The 22,224-nt window shown below is 42.7% G+C and overlaps 1 protein-coding gene across 2 annotated transcripts in view; it reads right to left on the bottom strand.

Moving 5' to 3' along the window:
• Positions 1–5,249: 5,249 nt before the first annotated feature.
• Prkci (protein kinase C iota) overlaps positions 5,250–22,224 on the bottom strand; it is a 61,451-nt gene continuing 44,476 nt past the window's right edge. For both annotated transcript variants that reach the window (XM_076573938.1, XM_076573939.1), the window contains exons 9-18: positions 20,411–20,587; positions 19,897–19,994; positions 19,337–19,423; positions 18,938–19,073; positions 16,170–16,257; positions 14,759–14,884; positions 13,572–13,651; positions 11,824–11,913; positions 11,181–11,296; positions 5,250–7,962 (exon numbers count right to left, since the gene is read on the bottom strand). In XM_076573938.1, the coding sequence (XP_076430053.1) occupies positions 7,875–7,962; positions 11,181–11,296; positions 11,824–11,913; positions 13,572–13,651; positions 14,759–14,884; positions 16,170–16,257; positions 18,938–19,073; positions 19,337–19,423; positions 19,897–19,994; positions 20,411–20,587 (1,086 nt within the window). In that variant the 3' untranslated portion in view covers positions 5,250–7,874. The remainder of the gene's footprint in view (positions 7,963–11,180; positions 11,297–11,823; positions 11,914–13,571; positions 13,652–14,758; positions 14,885–16,169; positions 16,258–18,937; positions 19,074–19,336; positions 19,424–19,896; positions 19,995–20,410; positions 20,588–22,224) is intronic.

Below are 22,224 nucleotides of genomic sequence, written 5' to 3'. Positions count from 1 at the left end.
CAAAGCAATTTATGGCCTATTTTACAATCAGTTCTTTTGGGCAATGAAGGAAATAAGCGCTTTGAATTGAGGAGTGGCAGGAACGATTGTCAATGGGGCTAGAAAGAAAAAAACATCATTTCTTGGCAGCTGGTTTAAACTATTCCATGCACCACACAAGCATCTCACACAGACTATTAACACGGGGGCCAGCATGGTAGCCGAGGGTAGCAGCCAGGCAGCCTGGCAGTTCCATCCCCGAAACATAGAGTGGAAGAAGAGAACCACCTCCTGGAAGTTGTCCTCTGACCACAGCATGCAAACTGACACGCTCACACCCACACCTAGCACACATACAATATGGGAAAGTAAAAAATTAAAACCCCAGGCAATGCTTCTGAAATCACGAGGGTTCTTTTTCTTTCTCTTTCCTTCTTCCTATCTTTCTCTTTCTTTCTCTCTCTCTCTCTCTCTCTCTCTCTCTCTCTCTCTCTCTCTCTCTCTCTCTCTCTCTGACCCCTGGAATCGGACTTGTAAATGGTTGTCGCCTCCACGTGAGTGCTGGGAGCTGAACCCAGGTCCATTGTAGAGCAGCGAGCGCTCTTAATACTGTGTCATTTCTCCGGCTCAAACTGGATTGTTTTTTGTTTGGCTGGGTCTTTTCCTGCCAGTCCCAGGGATTAAAACCAGGGCCTCATGCAAGCTATACCCCAAGCTAAAATCAGGTTTAAAACTGACAATCGGAGTGTCTGAATTTATGGGTTAAATTTGTAAAGGACATCACTTTAATGTCATGTGACATTTGATACAGAAACTTCACAATACAATTCCTTGGATTGTTTTAAACTGAATTCCTGTGTACATCAATAACCAAATCAGCTCTATATCTACCTATCTACATACCTACCTACCTATCTCTATCTATCATCTATCTGTCATCTATCTATCTATCTATCTATCTATCTATCTATCTATCTATCTATCTATCTATCTATCTATCTATCTATCTATCTATCATCTATCGAGACAGGATCTCATGTAATCCAGGCTGGAGTTAGAGGTATCTGCCATGGCTGCCTCAGCTCTCCCTGGTTTTATTATCAACTAGAAGTATTCTTCATAGAAAAACATGGTGTAATTAAATCCTCATATATATTTCTTTATTGCCTAACACAGAGGAGGTTCTCATTTACAATTATGATTAATATAGAAATTACAATATCTAGATTAAAGATGGCAAAAAAAAATCGTATTGAAGCCAGACTTCCAAATAACGCAGATTTCACTCTGAAGAGCAATTTGATTAGTATGTTGACTTTCAATAAAATCGAGACACAGATAAACACCAATAAATCCAGAATTTATTGGCCCCTGGTCTGCCAGCGGGTATGAAACACTTCGCAGGGTAAACTCTGGCCATCATCAGGCGAGAGACTGACCCCTAGTGGTGGTGAAGCACAACGTCATCGTTCAGCCAACCAGGCCCAAGGCCGTCAGCCCCCATTTTCTAGCTCACGCGGCCCCAAACCACACTGCTGGAGAAAGAACATTTTAATCCAGGAAATACCTGCTACATAAACACATGCATATGCTTAAAAAAAAAAAAAAAGCTTTAAGCCAACTTTTCTGCAACACAGTCGTTCACAATATCAAACGAAAAATCCCTTAAGATTGCACTTCCACTCCCGTGAACGAGCCTCCAATCAGACTTGCAGGACCACGGTGGAGGGCCAGGTCGGAAGGGACTACCAGGTACGGATTTACACACCCCTCCCCACAACACGCACCAGAACCCCGGGAACCTGCTAGAGCAGGAGGGATCCGAGCAGCTGCGCCAGCAACACTCCACAAATGTGTGCGGCTCTCCACCTTGACCGAGAGGTCCTTTTTACAGTGGGCATCAGTTAATGTGAACTCAACATTCAGCGTGCTAAGAACAGACGATAAATGTGCTCGGCCACAAACATCTGACATCGGATCAATACCCCAACCAATCCCAAGATCAGCAAACGCCGCAGATGAGGAGGCGGGAAGAACGTTAAGGCCGGGGGGGGGGGGGGGGGGGGGGGGGGGGGGGATGGGGAGGCGTGCTGCGAAATGCTCTTCTGGACGTGACATGGCTATTGTACTCGAACTCACAGCTTTAACTCACCTGCTTGTAAGACCTGTACAAGATCAAGCCAGTCAAAATCCCGAACCGGATGCGCGGGCACGGGTCGGGGAGGGCGGCTGGCAAGGCCTCGCCCCAGCCCAGGAGCTACTGGCGGCTGGTGGGTGCTGAGGGAGGGTCGGGGAGTCATTTTTCTTTAGGGGTGTGGTTACTGGTAGGTTGCCCTGTGCTACCTTGGATGGAGCCATATGCATATGGGCCCCACTAAAATGGCTTATGAAGCAGAAGGCAGGCAAGTAGGCAGCCGTACCTGCGGGGAGGGGTCTAGGTGGAGGTGGAATGGAGAGTGCAGGGTGGATGTTCGAAATACATTGTACACGTGCATGAAATTCTCTAATAAAAAGACATTAAAAATCTCCCAATTAGCCAGGCGGTGGTGGCACACACCTTTAATCCCAGCAGAACTCTCTGTGAGTTCGAGGCCAGCCTGGTCTACAGAGCGAGATCCAGGACAGGCACAAAGCTACACAGAGAAACCCTGTCTCGAAAAAAAAAAATCCCAATCAATGCATAAGTTATATTTTAAGCTTAACAAAATATGCAAGGTTTAGAAAACCATCAAGGCTGGCATGGACTCTGACTTCAGTGCTGTTTCTCAGCACTTGCCCTGTATGTATGAAGCTGCCCTGTATGTGTGAAGCTGCCCTGTATGTGTTTAGCTGCCCTGTATGTATGAAGCTGCCCTGTATGTATGAAGCTGCCCTGTATGTGTGAAGCTGCCCTGTATGTATGAAGCTGCCCTGTATGTGTGAAGCTGCCCTGTATGTGTGAAGCTGCCCTGTATGTGTGAAGCTGCCCTGTATGTTTGAAGCTGCCCTGTATGTATGAAGCTGCCCTGTATGTGTGAAGCTGCCCTGTATGTGTGAAGCTGCCCTGTATGTATGAAGCTGCCCTGTATGTATGAAGCTGCGGGTCAAAACAGTAAAAGTGAGTCAAACTATCCACAAATACATACCCTTCTGTACATCAAAAAATCTGCTTTAAGTAAAACTCCAGTGACAAGAAAAAGGTTTGCGTAAGATTTCTCCAGGCTAGGTAGGCTACAGCTCAGAGTTAGGAGTGCTTGCCTAACATGATCAAAGCATGAGACACCCTACCTATGAGTCCATTAAAATTTAAAGTTAGGCTAGGTTAGGGAGCTGGGGAAGAAAGCCATAAAGTGATTGCCTTACAAATGTGCGTACCTGAGCCGGGTGGTGGTGGCGCACACCTTTAATTCCAGCACTCGGGAGGCAGAGCCAGGTGGATCTCTGTGAGTTCGAGGCCAGCCTGGGCTACCAAGTGAGTTCCAGGACAGCCACCAAAGCTACACAGAGAAACCCTGTCTGGAAAAAAAAAAAAAAAAAATGTGCGTACCTGAGTCTGAGTCTGATGCCCTGACCCAAATAAAACTGCAAGAGAGGTGCTATGTGTTCGGAATCTCCAGGGGAGATGAAGGCAGGAGGGTCCATGGGGCTCACCGGCCAAGTAGACTAGCCCACTTGGCCAAACTCTGAGTCTACAAAGTGTCTGCCATAGAGCAACAAGAAAGTCAACTCATGAGCTTCATGATGTTATGTGATAGCAATCACTATGGTGATATTTTATTTGTACTAAAATGTGATTTGTATGTTAATAAAGTTGTCTGGGGGTCAGAGCTAATAGCAAGCCATCACAGAAGCCGGTTGTAGTGGTACACGCCTTTAATCCCAGAACTTGGTAGGCAGAGCTAGGCAGATCTCTGTGTGTTCAAGGATACAGCTAGCATTGGAGACACCCGCCTTTAATCTCAATACCAACCATAGAAGACCTGGAGGTCTGTACAGACAGGCAATGACGAGGTGGTCATGTGGTTGGGTTTACAACCAATGAGAAGGCAGAACAGAAAGTCTTTATAAAGACAGACACACAGGAAGTAGGTCTCTTTCGGAGAGGTAGGACCACTGCAAGAGGAAGGGTAAGGTTTTTAGCTCTTAGCTCTGACTTCTTGGCTTTCTTCTTTGGATTGGTTCCGTGTTTCTTATTTAATAAGACGGTTGGTTACATCTACAAATCACAGCCACACCATGTGTATTTACTACATTTCCTTGGCCTTTCTCACTGCAAGTGTGTGTTTCCTATCAGTGTCAATGACAGAGGTTCGGCTTGATTAGCCTTATTTAGCATGACTCAATGTGGTGCAGCAGATTGGTGGCTCCGCCTACTGGGACTGTGTAGTCTCATGTCTCTGATTCCATTCTTTCCTAGAGCAAGTCTAGGAAAGACCCCAGCTCCACCACATGCCACACTGCTTGGTGTTGTTCAGAAACAAGCTGTCAAAGTTTCAGGGACTGGAGATCTGTTTCACCTTTTAGGGGACAGCTGGCTGTCCCAGTGACTCAACGTTTCATGCAAAATTCCCCTAAAACTCCAAGGTCCTTGTTGGACTGCCTGGAAATCTCACTAGCACTGAGTGTTAGTGATGCTACCTGACCTCACCAGCACTGTCTCTAACTGTTCAAACAAGGGTTGCAATCAGGATGAACTCAAGGGAAGGCTTTCACTGTACAGTTCCATGCTTTCTGTGGATAAAGGCACTGAAGATGTAATTCCCAGGGAGAACGGACAGTTATGGTGGAGACTACTCATGGACACCAGCTATTACCCCCAGAGTGGAAGCACCAGCCCTTCAAACACAATAGATGAGTGTGAAGCCTAATTAATACAGGAATGACCCGCTCTGAATGTTTGGGTAAGCTTCAGTTCTGTGTTCAGCTGATTTCTTGCTTTTCACATGAAAAGACCTACTGAGGAACAGGTTTAAAATGTACTAAAATCTTTCAATCCCCCCAACAGAATGTTGTCTGAATTATAGAAATTCTGGAATAGTCTAGTTTGGGAACTTTTTTTTTTTTTTTTTTTTTTTTTGGTTTTTTTTTTTGGTTTTTTTTTTCGAGACAGGGTTTCTCTGTATAGCTTTGCGCCTTTCCTGGAACTCACTTGGTAGCCCAGGCTGGCCTCGAACTCACAGAGATCCGCCTGCCTCTGCCTCCCGAGTGCTGGGATTAAAGGCGTGCGCCACCACCGCCCGGCGGGAACTTTTTTTTTTAATGTGGCACTTGTTAAAATTGGTGCACTCCTCATAGGTATTAAACATTTTATTTAAAGGTTTTAATGTAAAAAAATTATACAAATACAGATTACATTATAGTGAACAAGGCAGTATTCTACATGACACAAATTAAAACAAATTTCTAAACTAAATGTACCGGCACTGAGGACACATGGAACTAGACATCCAATCCAGCTGCATGTGATAAAACTATCTGACCACAGCTTATGCAAAATAAATGCTTTCTAAGACACCAAATGCTAACCACTCTGCCCGTCCATACCGTTATCCTGATGAGTATTCTGACAGAACTTTTACACGACATACACAGAGCTGGCATGGCACGTTAGGACTGAAAACCAGAACTCAATTAAAGACATCTACAATAATTCTGTATAAAATACACACAGTAAATCTTATTTAAAAAAAGATTTAAAGACAAAGACCACCATTAATAATGGTTAAAACCTCATCATAGAAAAATGCTCATCATTTGTACAGTATTGGCAGAAACCAGACAGGTTTTATTGGGGTGAGGGTAGGGAAGATATGTAACTTGAATTAATCCATCTAAATTTGTTGACAAATGTGCATGATAATTCACTGATTATCCCTCTTAAACTCTTTCACCACAAAAAGCAGACTCACACTCCAGTGAGAAATAAGGTCACATACATAAAAAGAACAGCTTGAAGAAAATGTTTCTCAAAATGAAATACAAAATCTCAAGAGTATTACGGTAGGTCCAATGATGTGCATTTTTAAACAAACTCTCAGTGATTATTCTATATTCCAAAATGCCCCAAGGAAAACAGCACCACTTAAAAGGTAATAAACATACCGACACCAGAATTCTCTACAAGTTTATGATGCGAACACTGCCTTTTGATTTAAACTAAGTTCTAAGTGTTAGGGAAACATATATACCTCTCAAACATGAAAATGCACAAAAGCAATTGCTTTCTGATGTGCATTTCCTGCATTTATTTGGCTGCCCCACCCCTACACATTTATTTATTGCAGGGGAGGGGTGTGCATGTGCCATGTGTACCAACTTGTGGGATCTGGTTCTTTCCTTTACCACGTGAGTTTCGGGCATCAGACTCAGGTCACGAGGCTTGGCAGCAAGTGCCTTTCCCTGCTGAGCCCCCTCACTTGTCCCTTATTTGGCCTCAATCAGTGGAGGTTTTCAATGTTCTCAGCCTTAAGTTATTTGAAGAAAAGAAAATACATAACACAAACCTGGGGAAACTTACACTTCTAATGAAATGTAGCGTTCCCCAAAAGATAATTTTCAAATGCCTACATGGTTTAAATCATTATAAGCAGAACACTAGAGAGCATTCCTAAAATTAAATTTTACTGATTTGATAACTGTAGTTTATTTAGATAATTATTTTAAAGTTCTTTATATAAAAATATTTAAAATAAACAGCAGAATGATGCCAAAAATGGTACTTTTTTAAATAAAATGTTGCTAACTACTACTATTAATAAAAATATTGTGGAGAACTAAATAACTCTGCCCCTGAAATGCATTCTATTATGATTACATTTGTTACCTAAGACATAAAAACTCAGGAAGAGCTAGAAGTGTGATGTGAGTACACATGTGTTATACTCAAGTTCTTTTACTATTGTTCTTGATTTCACTGCAGACATCATTAACAGGTCTCAAAAGTACAAGAAATGTACTTTGAGGAAGGAATCAAAAGTAGTTAAGACATTCTGCTTAGAAGATAAATTATTTTCCTATACACTAAATAATAAAATATGTATGTACATTCTGCCTCCCCTGAGTGAATGGAGTGCTCTTCTAGTTGGGTAAGAAGTGAGTGTCTCCTCACTATTTAAACCAAATCTCAAAGTCCAACTGTAGGATTAATTCACAATAAGAAATAACACACCATCACTGCTCTTTCTGCAGCTGCTTTAAATGTCTATTTTCCTTTATATGTACTGAGCAACTGTCTATTCATGTGCCTTCCGGGTCTCTGAACTACATGTATCAGCATGCTAGTTTTCACTGAAAAGGCAAGCTCAGAAGCTAACCCCTTAGTCTGAAAAAAAGAATTTTAAAACACAAAATAAATAAATCATTGTGCCAGTTTTTCAAACATGGCTACTAATTTATAACCCAATTCTTAGTAAAACTAGTCAACTGTGTATCAATTTGATAACTGTTCCTTTAAATAGCAATAATTATCCTAGTAATGAGAACATTTATAGGAGGATTCTTAAACTCAAGGAATTCTGAAACTAGGAATACAAGATGAATTGTGAATTACCCTCCATTACACAATCAAGCCTTCAGCTGACTTAACACAAGATGACACCAGCTGTGGGAGACTGATGACGTCATCCCACTGTGTGTCACAACGCAACAGAGACTCTTTTTGAGAAGCTGTGGTATTTCCTTTAAACAAAAGACAGCTTCCTCACTCATTCCTAGGCCTCTGGAGAGCAAGTGTAACTGAAGTCTGACCTGACTGTGGGGAAGCTAGTTTCATTTTTTTTTCTTAGCTCTACTTAGCTCTATGATTCCTGTCGTCTCTAACAGGATAGTGAGAGTTCTCAGACGTCAACTGTGACCAGGCTAACAGGTTGATCCATGCACTAAATGACAGTAAGCAAATGAGAGCTTGAAAGGAAGGGTCAGACACATTCTTCTGCAGACATCAAAAGAGGGTTGATATACTCAAAACCTTCAAATTCAGACTGATCAATCTTCCTCACGATGTCACTGTTGAAAGAAAAATAAATTCATTGTCATCATAACCAGGACTCTTTCAGCCTTTACACAGTGAGATACAGGTACAAAGAAAACAGAGGGCTAAATGACCTTAACTGTGGAAAGAGAACAAGCCCTTAGCTTCATCACAAAGTCACTTCTAGAAGAACCAGGAAAACCAATAATCCCACAAGCAGCCGTTGAGCCAAGAGGACGCAGAAGCAGACCGAGGGTCTTTAAAGACACAGAGACTATCACAACCCCTGAACTTGTGCCCAGTAGCACTCTTGATGGAGGTGGACAGCCAGGCAGATGGGGAAGGGAAGGGAAGAAGTGGGCCTAAGGAAAGGGCAGCAGAGACAGGAGACCTGGAGCAGAGGAGGGCTGGCACTGTGACCCACTGCACACCTAGCCTAACACAAGCGAGCGCAGAACTGCCAACACTCCAGTACCAAAGGGACATGCCACACTGCCAAGCACCAAGTAGAGCTCTCTCCTTGAAGGAGCAGCATATACTGGAAAGCCCTAAGAGAAAGCAATGTCTGCTATATTGCGCGCGCGCGCGCTCGTGAGCTCCCGTGCACATGTGGTCGACAGCAGGTGGCTTCCTTGGTCACTGCCCACCTTACATTTTGAGCAGCGTTTCTCACTGGACCTGGAGCTCACTGGTCCGGTGGCTGGGTAATGAGCTCCAGGTCCCCAGCATCTCTGCATCTTCAGTACTAGGACTGTAGATTGTGCTGTCACACTCGGCTCTTTACACGGGTGCTGGAGATCTGACCTCAGGTCCACAGGCTCGCATGGCACGCACTTTACCAAGTGAGACATCTCCCCAGCCCACTGTCTGCTAATTTCCTACAGTGTAAGCCCAGTCCTGTTCTAACCACACAACAAAGGGAGGCGATATCGAGCTGGAGAAATCATACGTTCATCATACAAGCACGTGGATTGGAAAGACTGGGAGGTCTGGAGAAATGGAGAAACCATCGGCGGTGGAGCCGGGAACGGAAGGGTGCTAAGGGGGAGGTGCTACTGGAAGGACGGCTGTGCTACATCTAAGACTCTGACGATCATCCCCGCTGATCAAAGGTCTAGTCGGAAAAGTGAGAAGATCTCAGTCAGTAAAAATGACAGAGGAGATTAGAGACACAGCAGGAGAGAGGGAGAGCGTGACACCCACCATCAGGGAGTGGTAAGGGATAGACTGACTGCTCAGAACACCCTTTGTGTTTTAGTGAGATGGCTAAAGGGAAGGCAGGGACAGAGGTGGAGGGTGCGGACAGCTGTTACCTGGGCGGTTTCTGATTAGGGCTGAAGAACTGAACAGTCCTTCATGAAGTACACTGACTAGGATGCACAGTAAAGAAGGAATCGACTAGCGGGCTGGTCCTATGCCCTTGGAACAATGTGAATGAGACTGGATCTAGGATTAAGACAACAGGAGAAGAAAAGAAAGCTCAGGTCCAAGCACTAAAGCAGAGACCTCCCCAAGCCGCCTCAGCGTGGGCACTGGAGGACGTGGTGGGGGAGAGACCTCCACAAGCATGGCTGAATCTGGCCGACAGGATGGGTGGTGGTGTGACAGGCAGACTCAAGGTGTGACATCAACCGAGGGGCAGCACAGAGAAACTACAAGGTCATCAACTAAAAACAACTCTGGTTTTAGACTCCAGTTATCGAGGTGTTTTCTGACAAAGTTCAACAGATGGAGGTGCTCAGGAGCACCACGGAGGGGCAGTGGGCGCTGCTCAGAAAGCACTCTCACTTCCTCTTCACAGGACCTTGTGAGGCAGACGACATGAGGAGGAACAGGTCAGCAGAGAAGTTAGCAGTTCCACGGAGTGGCACAGCCAGGGAGAAGGACATGGACTCGAGTGTCTCTCTTCTGATTAACCCCACGCTATTCTGATTAACCCCATGCTCTCTCTAACTCAGTTCGGTCTCAGTGAGCTTTTTGTGAAATCAGGCTGTGATCATCTATGAATGACACAGGCCTTTTGCCCCACAGCCATCTGCCCATTTGGTTAGTAGTCACTTAAATAACTAGCATCCACCATGCAGGGCCAGCTGAAGTCTGCAAAGTACAAATGAAGACAGCAAACAGAAGGCTGCCGTGTACAGAACCACACAGCATCCTGGTCTCCGGATGACACTGTGCGGAATGCCACACCTTTCACAGACATCGGGGAGATGAGGACTCACCGAACAACGCTCTGAAACCTAGAAATGAGGAGACCAGCCTGACCTGCCAAAGTTTAAGAAGCAAGTCACTCTACTAACGTCTGGAAGACAACAGAAGGCAGGAACGCTGGCCACGCCGACAAGAGTCTGCCAGACACCGCTTCTTCCTTTACTAAGAACACGACAAGCATTTCTCTGACCATCTGAAGACGGAAAGAACGAAGTGACAGAGAACATGGGGCCTCAGAGGAGGCGGCGAGTCCGAGGAAAAGCAAACTAAGTGTGTCTTTAGGCAGGAGGAAAGTGCTGGAAAACCAAGGTGGTGACGCAAGGGGAGCTGGAACCGGGGAGGGCGGGACACAGGCCAGGGCTAGGAAGGAGAGGGTGGCCTTCTGGGAATGAGGGCTTTCCTGCAGGAGGAAGAGAGGCACAGTCCTGAGACACAAGTTGCCTGAGGTCATCTGCACGAGAGAGAGAGAGAGAGAGAGAGAGAGAGAGAGAGAGAGAGAGAGAGAGAGAGAGAGAGAGAGAGAGATCGCGAGCGAGCGAGCGAGCGAGCGAGAGAGAGAGAGAGAGAGAGAGAGAGAGAGAGAGAGAGAGAGAGAGAGAATATCAAAATAACCTCAAGTTCCTCTAAGATGTATCTGTAAAAGATGTGACACCAACAACTCTTCCGACCCCTGCTGGCTACACTAGAGCCTCGTGTCACTTTCATAACAGTGTAGCCCAATGTAAACTACAGGCCCTGGCCAGTCAGCCATGAGTGCAAATGCTGACACCTGTGTACCTCTGCTTAACCTCTCTGAGCCTTGGTTTCTCATCTGTAAAGTGAAGATGACAATACCCACTTTCCAAGGCTGTTGTGAGAATGGGATAATGCATACAAAGCAAGGAGATATAACCATTGCTAGAGTGTTAATCAGCATAATGGATCCAAATACTCAGCAATGGAATGGCTAATATATAATATTTTCATAAACAATTAAATAGCTTTGAGATTTAGATTTCAAAAGAAGTTTAAAAACATTTTAGTGTGCAGAATTACTTACTCATCATCTGGAGTGAGCTGAACTGGTTCATTAGTAAACTGGGAGTCAAAGTTATCCAAACCAAACTCTCCAGAAATGTTTGGTTTAAAGGGCGGCACCACCTGCTTTTGCTCCATCTAAAAGGACACACAGATGAACGCTCAGGTCTGCATTCATGAACACTGACTACGCCTCTACGTCTGACTCTGTTCTCTAAGTCTCACCAGGCATGCTGCTGTACAATTCCAGCAACAAGCAACCAGGGCCACATCTCAGCAATCTGAACACTGATGTGGGCCTCCGTAATATTACATACTGCTCCAGTACATTAATATTCTGTTTTATTTCTAAAGTATTTTGTTTCTTGTCTGTTGTTTGTTTTTCAAGACAGGGTTTCTCTGTGTAGCCCTGGTTATCCTGGAACCCACTCAATAGACCAGGCCGGCCTGGAACTCACAGAGATCCACCTGCCTCCGTCTCCTGAGTGCTGGGGGTAAAGTTGTACGCCACCACTGCCCCGCTCTCTTAAAATTTTTTATAAGTACCATTGAGTAGTTTTAAGTTATTTAAGCTATCATATCTTAGCTTTTCAATAACTTATTAATGTAACAAAAGTTGGTCCTTAGTTACAATAAAACCCAAGCAAGGAAAAAAATTTACATACCATGTCCCAGTCCACGTTTCGGAAGAATGGGTGTCCTTGGATGTCAGCAAATCCAGTTTGAGGATGACAACCCAATCGTTCCTTTGGGTCCTATGGCAGAAGCAGTGTTTCAAGAGGTAGATGAGTGAGGTTCCTACCTGATGATGCCTTTGTTTGAGAAAATGAAATGTCTAGCTGTTTCTAGAAAGCCCCCTACCAGACCCAAGTGAGTCATCTAGAGTTCACAACAGGGAAAGTTTCCTCCCAGCTCTTCATCAGCTTATCAAGGCAGTAAGTGGAGAATATGACACCAGACATAATCCCAGCACTCAGGAGGCAGAGGCAGGCGGATCTCTGTGAGTTCGAGGCCAGCCTGGTCTGCAAAGCAAGTTCCAGGAAAGGCACAAAGCTACACAGAGAAACCCTGTCTCGGAAAAAAAAAAAAGAAACCTCTGAACGTTACCACACTTACATTTAGCTCAGTGTTATAGCCTATGCTCAACCACAGCAACAAACCCTATTTGTCTAAAACAACAACACAGCAATTATCTGATCACTGACTGAGATGGAGGCTGGACCTACCTCACAAAGCCTTGGCTTTTATTCCTGCTGTGAATAGATAGAGGCATTTTATTTTATACATTAGCATCTCTCAATTTCATTTCTCATTGTGTGAAACATAAGCTTTCCAGTTTAAATCTTCCCTCACATAAAATAGCCATCCAGGGACCAGAGAGATGGCTCAGTGGTTAAGAGCACACTAACTGCTCTTCCAGAGGGTCTGGGTTGGATTCCCAACACTCACATGGCAGCTCACAACCAACTCTGACTCCAGTTCCAGGAGATGTGATGCCCTCTTCTGGCTTCCTTGTGCAACAGTAGTGCATGGGATACACAGATATGCATGCAGGTAAAACACTCCTGACACACAAAATAAAAAAAATAGCCTTCTAAACTAAGTGCCAATTTCCAGTTTTATTAAAGTTCAACCTTATCTGCTCAAGGAGGTAAATATAACCCATTTTCTACCTTCATTTATTTGAAATAAAATTTATGAATCCCAAATTCACAATCTTAGATCCTAAACCCTTCTGGCGTACTAACAACTCCAAGCAATCAAGTGATGTTACATTTTAAGATGCCATTTCACTTCCTCTGAATTTTATCTAAATACTGGGTTCTTAATATGAAACGGATAGCAAACACTACTGATCACATGCTCAAAAAAATACATGGTGATGAATGGGTTTTATGGATAATGATACACAGAAATAGAACTGAAAATGCAATTATAGCTAATCCTAAAGCCTCCATTTTTCCTCCACTAACATGATATTATGTATCACTTACATTAAAAGCATCAAATGCAGTATCTAGTTGAGGGCAAATTAAATTGGCCATGTGGCAAGGATAAACAGGTCAGGATTTGATAGTGTCTCATTGGTTATGAAATAAAATTCCATCATAACTGAAAAGTTACATAATCACACTGCCTGAGCCTCCGCTCACCAGGCTGCACATCCGCTCACCAGGCTGCACATCCGCTCACCAGGCTGCACATCCGCTCACCAGGCTGCACATCCGCTCACCAGGCTGCACATCCGCTCACCAGGCTGCACATCCGCTCACCAGGCTGCATATCCGCTCACCAGGCCTGAGCCTCCAATTACCAGGCCTGAGCCTCCGCTCACCAGGCTGAGCCTCCTCCGCTCACCAGGCCGACTTACACAGGTAAAGAAATCACATTAGATTTTACACACAATTCTTACCTTGTTGAGAAAACTCTTCAGTACACTTGCTGCTTTTACAGACAGAGAACGTGGTATGCGAATTTGCTTTTCCAAAATAACTAGAAAGATAAGAATGACAGTACAATTTTCAGCTTTTTATGTGGCCTGGACGTTTAAGTTTTTTCTTTAGATTCTGAGCTATTTAAGGTGTTCCAGCAGAAAACCATTATCTACATAACTGAAACACTTTATGTATTTTCCTAATCCCTTGACCCTCCTTCTCACAGCTGGCCTCTTATCTGAACACTGTATTTACTATTTACAAACATGTTTTACTTTTCACTATCTAACTGTGCCTCAGTGTTTTCCTCTGTAAACAGAAATAGAAACAATACCTGCTTCAGTGTTCTTATGACACACGAAAGTTAATAATGTCAAGTTCTTGCAAACGTAACACAAAATTGCACTAGGAAATGTGAAATTATTCTCCAAAGCCACTGTCAACTCCCCACACACACACACACACACACACACTAGCAGTCCTGAGAGCTCCCGCTGCTCATACCCTCATGAGCACTAACCAGTTATTATCAGACCAAAGTCTCTGTCAAATGCATAGGCATGAAACTGTAGCACATTAACACTTAGTGTGTATTTTTCTAATTCCTAGTGAGCCCGAGGGGCTTCTCACAGTCTTAATGGCCCTCTGGTTCCCTACAACATTAACCATCTCTGCATCCTGTGAGGTTTTAACTACTAAATGCAGAATTTTGTGGCCATTGTCACACTTTGTGGTAAAGGTCCCTGGGCGTGGCTCCTGCTTCTGTTCCGTTTGACTGTTAGCAAGCAGTTCTCACTGTGAGCGCCCCGAGTCCTTAACAGCGCTCTGAGCTCTGACATCTTCACACTCTACTTTTCTTGAACTTGGGCACGAAGCCGAGGGCTCCTGCACCAAGACTAGTCTCTCTAGGCAGTAGATTCCCTGCTTCAGCATCCAGGACAGACAAACTCAGCTGCGTCGTTAGGAGTTTGATGTGGGAAGGAAACTGTGAATGGAAGTGCAGACTAGAGAAGCAGGGAGGGTGCATTTAAAAATTATCCAAACTATCACAAAGTCAGGAGTGCATGTCCAAATTATTTTTTTTCTTACTCAGAATTATAATTTGAAAGCTGTAATTTTGCTCTAGGTCATTCACAGAGAATCTCTACAAAATACTGGGAATTACCTTGGAATAGATAATCCTCTGTATTTTGATCGGGGTTATCGGAGCTCCCAACAATATCAAACGGAGACCTTCCCGCCATCATCTCAAACATGAGCACTCCAAGAGCCCACCAGTCAACACTGAAGCCTTTGGAAAGAAATTTTAAATAATAAATCTTCTCTGTATTCATGAAAAGGCAGCAATCAGGAATTTATCATGAGATGAAAATGTAAACATGATGAAGAAGTAAATTCTAATTAGATTATAAATAGAGTGGTAGGCACTAAGAACTACAGAAATACTTGGTCCAAGCCTAAAAGGAACATCTATGTAAGAATCCCTCCTCCCAAGAGAGGGATCGTGGTGAAAGAGGGTGGAGACTATAAATGCAGGAGGTGCTGGACCAATACAAGGGAACAGAGCTTCCAGACCAGCAGGGCAGCTCTGAGCTCACAGCGGCTGGGAGAGCACCCACAAGTCCCGGGAGACTCCAGTCAGGCTGAATGCCAGCACGTAAGGCAGGCAGACACGAGGAGCTACGGCGAGCGAGAGCTGCTGGGGAGGGGTTTTCTCTAAGAGAGCTGCTCCTTCTAAGCTGACCGTGCTCCCGTGGGCAGCACAAACCGGACACCAAGAGGGAAAAAGAGAAAGACACAGCTGGATGAAGGGAAGTCGAAGGTGGATTTGGGAGGAACGGGAAGTGGGAAGGTAGGATCAAAACATATTGTATGAAATTCTCAAAGCACTAACAAAAATAATAAATATAGATGAAAAAAAATTAATGGAAGCCAGATGTGGTGATGCACTTTAATTCCAGCACTCGGGAGGCAGAGGCAGTCAGGTCTCTATGAGTTCAAGACCAGCCTGGCTACATAGCAAGTTCCAGGACAGGCAGGGTCATGTAGAAAGACCCTGGCTCAGGAAAAAAAAAAAATGTAGTGTCTGATGCCTGACAAGCACCCAGCCTCCATCGTTTAGACTCCTAGGGGAAATACCCAGGAACCTGAACAATCTTCTAGAAGTTCAAGACACTGGCTTCACACAGCTGATGGTTTAAAAGTATGTGGGACTTCCTGGCTACTGTGATCTAGGCATATTATTCAAACTGTTCTGTACATCAGTTTCCTCATTTGTAAAATGGGTCAGTAATGCTGACCTCAGGTTTATAAGAAAGCTTAGAGTTAACTGTTTATAGCAGTTCTGGCCATGCTCAGTGTTTGTCACTAGTAAAGTATTTAAATGTATACTCCCCCAAATACCAAACTCTTTTTGGCTTTGGTTTCAGAATCTGAGGGTTTTCATGTAGGTTAACAGAATCAAGAAAAGCTTATATTAATGAGTAATAAAATGCTATAGCATATTACACTGTCATTGGTACCATATTAAACCACCAATATAGCAATAGCTAAAATACCACCTATTTATTTATTACCATAATCTTCTCCTCTTAAAATTTCAGGAGCAATGTAATTGGGAGTTCCACAGAAAGTGCTAGTCGTATCTCCAGGCCGTAATCCTTCCTTTCATAGGGGGAAAAAAGCAGGAAAAAAAAGATACAAAATTTACCTCTTCCATTTCATCTGTCTAAATTCAGCATGTATATGCAATACATTAAACCTAAAAAACATCACTAGAAACAGTTACTTTATTATGAAAACTGTCATTGTTACTAAATATCGTAATGAAAACTTATTCACCCTAGATGTTGTTAAAGTCAGTTTAGCAAGAGGCAGGTGGATCTCTTCGACTTTGAGGCCAGCCTGGTTGACAGAGTGAGTTCCAGAACAGCCAGGCCTACACAGAGAAATCCTGTCTCAAAAAAACAAAAACAAAAAGCAAACAAAACCCCACAACAACAACAAAACCCAAAGCAAACCAAACAAAAACCTGCTTTTAAAATAATATTTGTTGGGCTGGAGAGAGGGCTCTGCGGTTAAGAGCACTGGCTGCTCTTCCAGAGGTCCTGAGTTCAATTCCCAGCACCCACATGGTGGCTCACAGCCGTTTGTAATGAAATTTGGTGCCCTCTCCTGGCCTGCAGACAGAACACTGTATGCACAACAAATAAATATACAAACAAATATATACAACAAAATATTTGTTAAAATTCAGTACAAAATCGAATTCACGTGACTAAAATTAATCATCTTACACAACTGTTGTCATGACAATGCTCTGCTGGTCACTTTTTCTTTTCTTTTTTTTTTTTTTTTTTTAAGATTTATTTATTTATTTATTAAGTGTATACAGTGTTCTGTTTGTATGTATGTCTACACACCAGAAGAGGGCACCAGATCTCACTACAGGTGGTTGTGAGCCACCATGTGGTTGCTGGGAATTGAACTCAGGACCTCTGGAAGAGCAGTCAGTGTTCTTAACCTCTGAGCCATCTCTTCAGCCCCCTGGTCACTTTTTCTGCGGAGCATTTCTTCTGCTTTGGTGAACAATTAAGGCACAATACACACACAAGTCAAGTAGAGAAAATACTCAATAATAAATGGAACAACCATTAAGAACTGAAACAAATATACATTTTTGTATACCTATTAACATATTCTTTAAGAATAAAAATGAACATGTTAAGAAAATGTCATGGTCTTCAATCATGAGATCCTAACATTTCTATATCAGAAAATATATCCCACACACCAGTAACTAATAAACAGAGAAAATGTTAGATTAAAAATTGAAACTAAAAAGAAAAAACTAAGCATGGTGCTACACACGTAATCCCAGCCTTTTGAAGACTAAAGCAGGAGGATTATTAACTCAGGGACAACCTCAACTACACAGGTTTTGAGACCTTGTCTCAAATGAACAAAACCAAACCCACCCAAACAAACAGGAAATAAAACTAATCCAACAACCAAATATGTTACATGTACCCATCTACATGGTTTAAGTATGGTTAAATTCATCTGGAAAAGGGAAGGACAGAGAGTTATAAAAGAAAGACTCCTTGAAGGCTAGGGAGATGGCTGGGGGTAAATTCTTGCCAGGCTGGCCTTGAGCTCAGGACCATCCTGCTCCAGCCTTGCAAAGGTGAATCATCATGCCTCTGCCTCCTTGTACAATTGGTAATTCTAACTAATATTCAAACAGTGACTCAAAAAAAAAAAAAAAAAAAAAGAAAAAGAAAAAGAAAGAAAGAAAGAAAGAAAGAAAGAAACCACTGTCCTAATTTGCAGATTAATACTTTTCATATTTTTATTTGCTCTTGAAACTTAAAAGAATCCACTATTATTGTGATTAGTTAGTGTTTTTCAAGACAGGATTTCTCTGTGTAGCCTTGGCTGTCCTGGAACTCACTCTGTAGACCAGGCTGGCCTTGAACTCAGAGATCCACCTGCCTCTGCCTCCTAAGCGCTGGGATTAATTTTTTTTTTTTTTTAACCAGAGAGAAAAAAAAAACACTCTAGGGGGGTAAAAATGGCAGAACAAAACAGTATCCTGAATGTAAGTGAAGGATACATGAGTCCACTGACTAAACCTTTTCCCTATTTACAAACAAAAATTTATGTAAGAGAATAATTTAAGGTGTATCATAGGAAAAATGGTCTTGAGTTTTATACATTATGTGAAAGTAACATTAAAGCCTCAATACCATTTGAGTGTTTATGAATGTAAGAATGTGGAGTCCTGCTCTGGTGCAACCCTCCAGGTGGATGAACACAATGCACACTCACACACCTGGGGTGTCTTGTTGGAGCAGTGTTACTAAGTAGAACAGTTCTCTAGACACATCGCGGGAAAAGACCAGACCTCCAAACGAAACAGTGCTGCCAAAGACTCAACACCAACACAGACAAAGTGAAACGCTTACTTGACTTTTATCATACTTTATGTCAGAGATTTGAAATTTAAGGACAAAAACAGACTCCCAAGGAAAATCTGCAAAGTAGGTTCAGGGTCTACTAAAAGGTGAAAGATTGGAAACTGATATAAAAGTACTGTGTTAACATAATGAGGACTGTAGGCAAATTTTTATTTCCAACTTTTCTTCAAAAGCATAACAGCTTTCAAGACAAAAAGTTACAATCAATTAAAACAACTAACCCTACATAGCACACATATCCCAGATGACATGGAATTTTGCGGATGGCCAGGGTGTACATTCATCCTAATCAAGGCAGTGATCATTTCCTACCCAAATACGAAGTTCCTTAACTGACAGTCACAGCTGTCTGGAGGGTCTCTCACCTTACACATGCCATAGTCCGTGAGTTTAATGTGTCCTTCAGAGTCCAGCAGCACATTGTCCAACTTCAAATCTCTATAAATGATCCCTCGCTCATGAAGATAATTTAGAGCTAGACTGATTTCTGCAGAGTAAAACCTTGAATTGAAAAAAAAGTATGATTTTGTTATGAACAGCCACCACCTGAAAACCCTAAATATACAATGGACACAAATAGCAGATTATAATATGTAATAGGCATATTACAATCTACTATGTAAATTAACTAGTCCAGTCTCCTCATGACTTACACAGAATACAGGGGCAACAAGGTAACTTGCTGATGGACTGTTTTTGACTAGCAGCCCCGAAAGGTCAGGCAGCTCTAAGGAAGAGATCCAACTCAAACAAAGCTCACTTACCTGGCATGCTCTTCAGGAAGCTTTCTCTGTCGCTGCATGTGGAACATTAGGTCCCCTCCATTGACATACTCTATGACAAAGAACAACCTGAAACAGGGAAAACCACACAGAGCGAGTCAAAGCGAGTCAGACAGCTCAGGCATTTTCAATAGGACAGCGATCGCCACAGCAGAAAGGTGTTCTGAAGGAGTCAGTCCTCGCCTAAAACTCAGCTGCAACAAGAGGCATGGACACAGGAAAGCAGCCCAGCACGGCACAACTACACCGATTCCACTCTTGGGCTAAGGAGCTATTTACTAGGTGAGACACGTTTGAATGTCACCTAAGGTAAAGAAGACATTATGTCACAGATGAGAATGTGCAGGCCATCAAGGGCTGGCTAGCCATGCTGTTTCTTAGGGGCCCCTTCCCCCTCTCCCTCTCTTTCCTTGTTTCCTACTAGTGACTGGTGTCAGATCGGTATTGCTGATTGTAGCAGGAAGTTCTGAAGTGCTCCCACAGGAATTACAGGAAGCACATGAAATGAAGCCCAGTGACATTCTGTCACCTTTTAATCTTACCTGCTTTCTGTCTGGAAGCAAGAATGCAGCCCAACAAGAAAAGGGTGATTGGATGCCTGCTCAAAAACATGCTTCTCTGTCTGCACCCAGTCAATATCCTATTTCAAAGTTCAAGGAAATCTATGTCAAATGAAATGACCAAAACTCATGATAAATTTGTTCTTAGTAAGTCAATGATCACAAATGTTAACTGATTAGACTAAATATCAAAACCACTTACTGTCACGAAACAAAACTTATATAAAGAGAAAATACCATTAACAAAATGTCCAATATTATGAAACAGTCTTGAACTCTTAGAAAGCTCAAGTACTTCCCTTGACAATAATATGCCTTAGCCTTGACTTTATTTTTACCTAAGGCCTGTTCTTAGAAAAGTAGACCAAAATAATAATACAGAAATGCTGAAGTGGTGCGCTTTGGTTATGTCTGTGTATGTGTGGTACTCTGGATTAAACCAGGACCTCCTGCACACTGGGGTTTGTCTAGAAGTAGAAAAAACATCACCACTTACCTCATCATCATTGACAAGCTCTTTTTTCACAACTTTCATTGCATAAATGCGATCTGTTTTTTTTAATCGAACCAACAGTACTTTGGCATAGCTTCCTCTCCCTATAACTCGAAGCAAATCGAAATCCTGGAGACCCAGACTTGATGACGCTTTACCACTTTCCCTGGTGTTGGTCGCCTGTTGAAGACATTTAACCAACAAAGTTTTACCTGGAAATGTTTTCCTCAATATTTTATATTTCTAACAAACTGTTCTAACTACAATGATTTTAAAGTATTTTCATAACATAAGATATTTTAAGTTCTGAACTCTTTTCTTATCTCTCCTAAAACCTTCGATCTTTAAGAGACAGGATGAGCTTGTGAGTTAAAAAGGAGAAAGAATGGACTTGAAATCTAAGCAATGCTAAAGGATGCTTTAAAGAACCTGACAAATTTTAAGGACAATCGTGTGTATCTGTTTAGTTTTCCAAACAGAATTAAAGTTAAACAGAATATCAAGATGGAAGAGTCTGCTAAGAATCTGGTAAAAGTTAGATAAATGTAAGCTGAGCTGTGAGGGGACACACTCCTCACAGTATAGGAGATGCTACAGGCAGGACATGAGCACGAGGCACTACAGTTGACAGATTTGGTATTAAAGGGATGGCAAAGTAATAACCTCTATAATTCATTCAAAACTAGAAATTTAAACTTCTGACAATTTATGTAGATAATTAAAGATAATCTTTTATAAGATATCTGCAAATCCAAAAAGAATACCTTCAGGGACCATGCCGATAGCTCAATACTGCAAAGTCACCAACATGTAACCACAAATGTCCCACAAGAATAAAGCAGGAATCCTCTGGTGAAAAGTGTCAAGGAAAGAAAAGGAAGATAGGAGAGGGAAGGGGAGAGGGGGAGGGGGGGAAATAAAAGCTCCAGATCTGACTCCTTGGCTTCTGCAGGCACCTGCACTCACACAGACACACCGACACAGACACACACATACAAATAATTAAAAACAATAAAAACAAATTGTTTAAAAAGAATGGTCATGGGCCTGGAGAGCTGGTTCAGAGGTTAAGAGCTGTCGGCTCTTCTAGAGGATCCTGGTTCTTTTCCCAGCACCTACATGGCAGCCCACAGCTGTCTGTAACTCCAGTGCCAGGGGATCTGATGCCCTCTTTTGAACTCCACAGGCACCAGGCACACATGTGGCACACAGACATATATGCAAGCAAAACACTGATACACATAAAATAAATATATCTAAACCCAAGAGCTCAGTTTAATTTAAAGTGCATCTTCTGGAAAATGATCAAAGTATCAACAGCTTGTATTAAATCTTAAGGCTACAAGGTATATAAACCAATAATATCATGATAATCTTAAAAACAAGTTTAGAAAAATCATACGTGGCCACTATCTCCACTCAAAGGACTGACTTAAGACACTGACTAGACCACGCAGAGAAGAATGAGGAGCAGCTAGATCTCTCACACACTGCTGATGGGACTGTGACCATTGTCTCTTGCAGTGGAATGTACATACTACTCATGCCCCGAACTCGTTTATTTACTTATATAATTAATTCTTTGGGGAGTGAAAAGTTTATTTTATGTAGTACTAAGAACTGAATCCAGGACCTGACATATGCTAGGTAAGTGTTCTACAACTCAACACTTTTCCAATCTTTTTTCCGTTTTGAAACAGGTCTTCACTAAGCTGCCGAGGAGGCTGGCTCTGTGTTCAGTGGCCAGGCAACCCTTTACCTTACCCTCCGACCTCAGCCTCCTGAGTGGCTGGATGACATACACGCCTTCATCAGCA

The sequence above is a fragment of the Peromyscus maniculatus genome, chromosome 6, assembly GCF_049852395.1.
Source record: "Peromyscus maniculatus bairdii isolate BWxNUB_F1_BW_parent chromosome 6, HU_Pman_BW_mat_3.1, whole genome shotgun sequence".
Classification (NCBI taxonomy): Eukaryota; Metazoa; Chordata; class Mammalia; order Rodentia; family Cricetidae; genus Peromyscus; species Peromyscus maniculatus.
The sequence above is the reverse complement of the archived record's forward strand: the minus strand, read 5'-3'. Positions and strand labels throughout refer to the sequence as shown.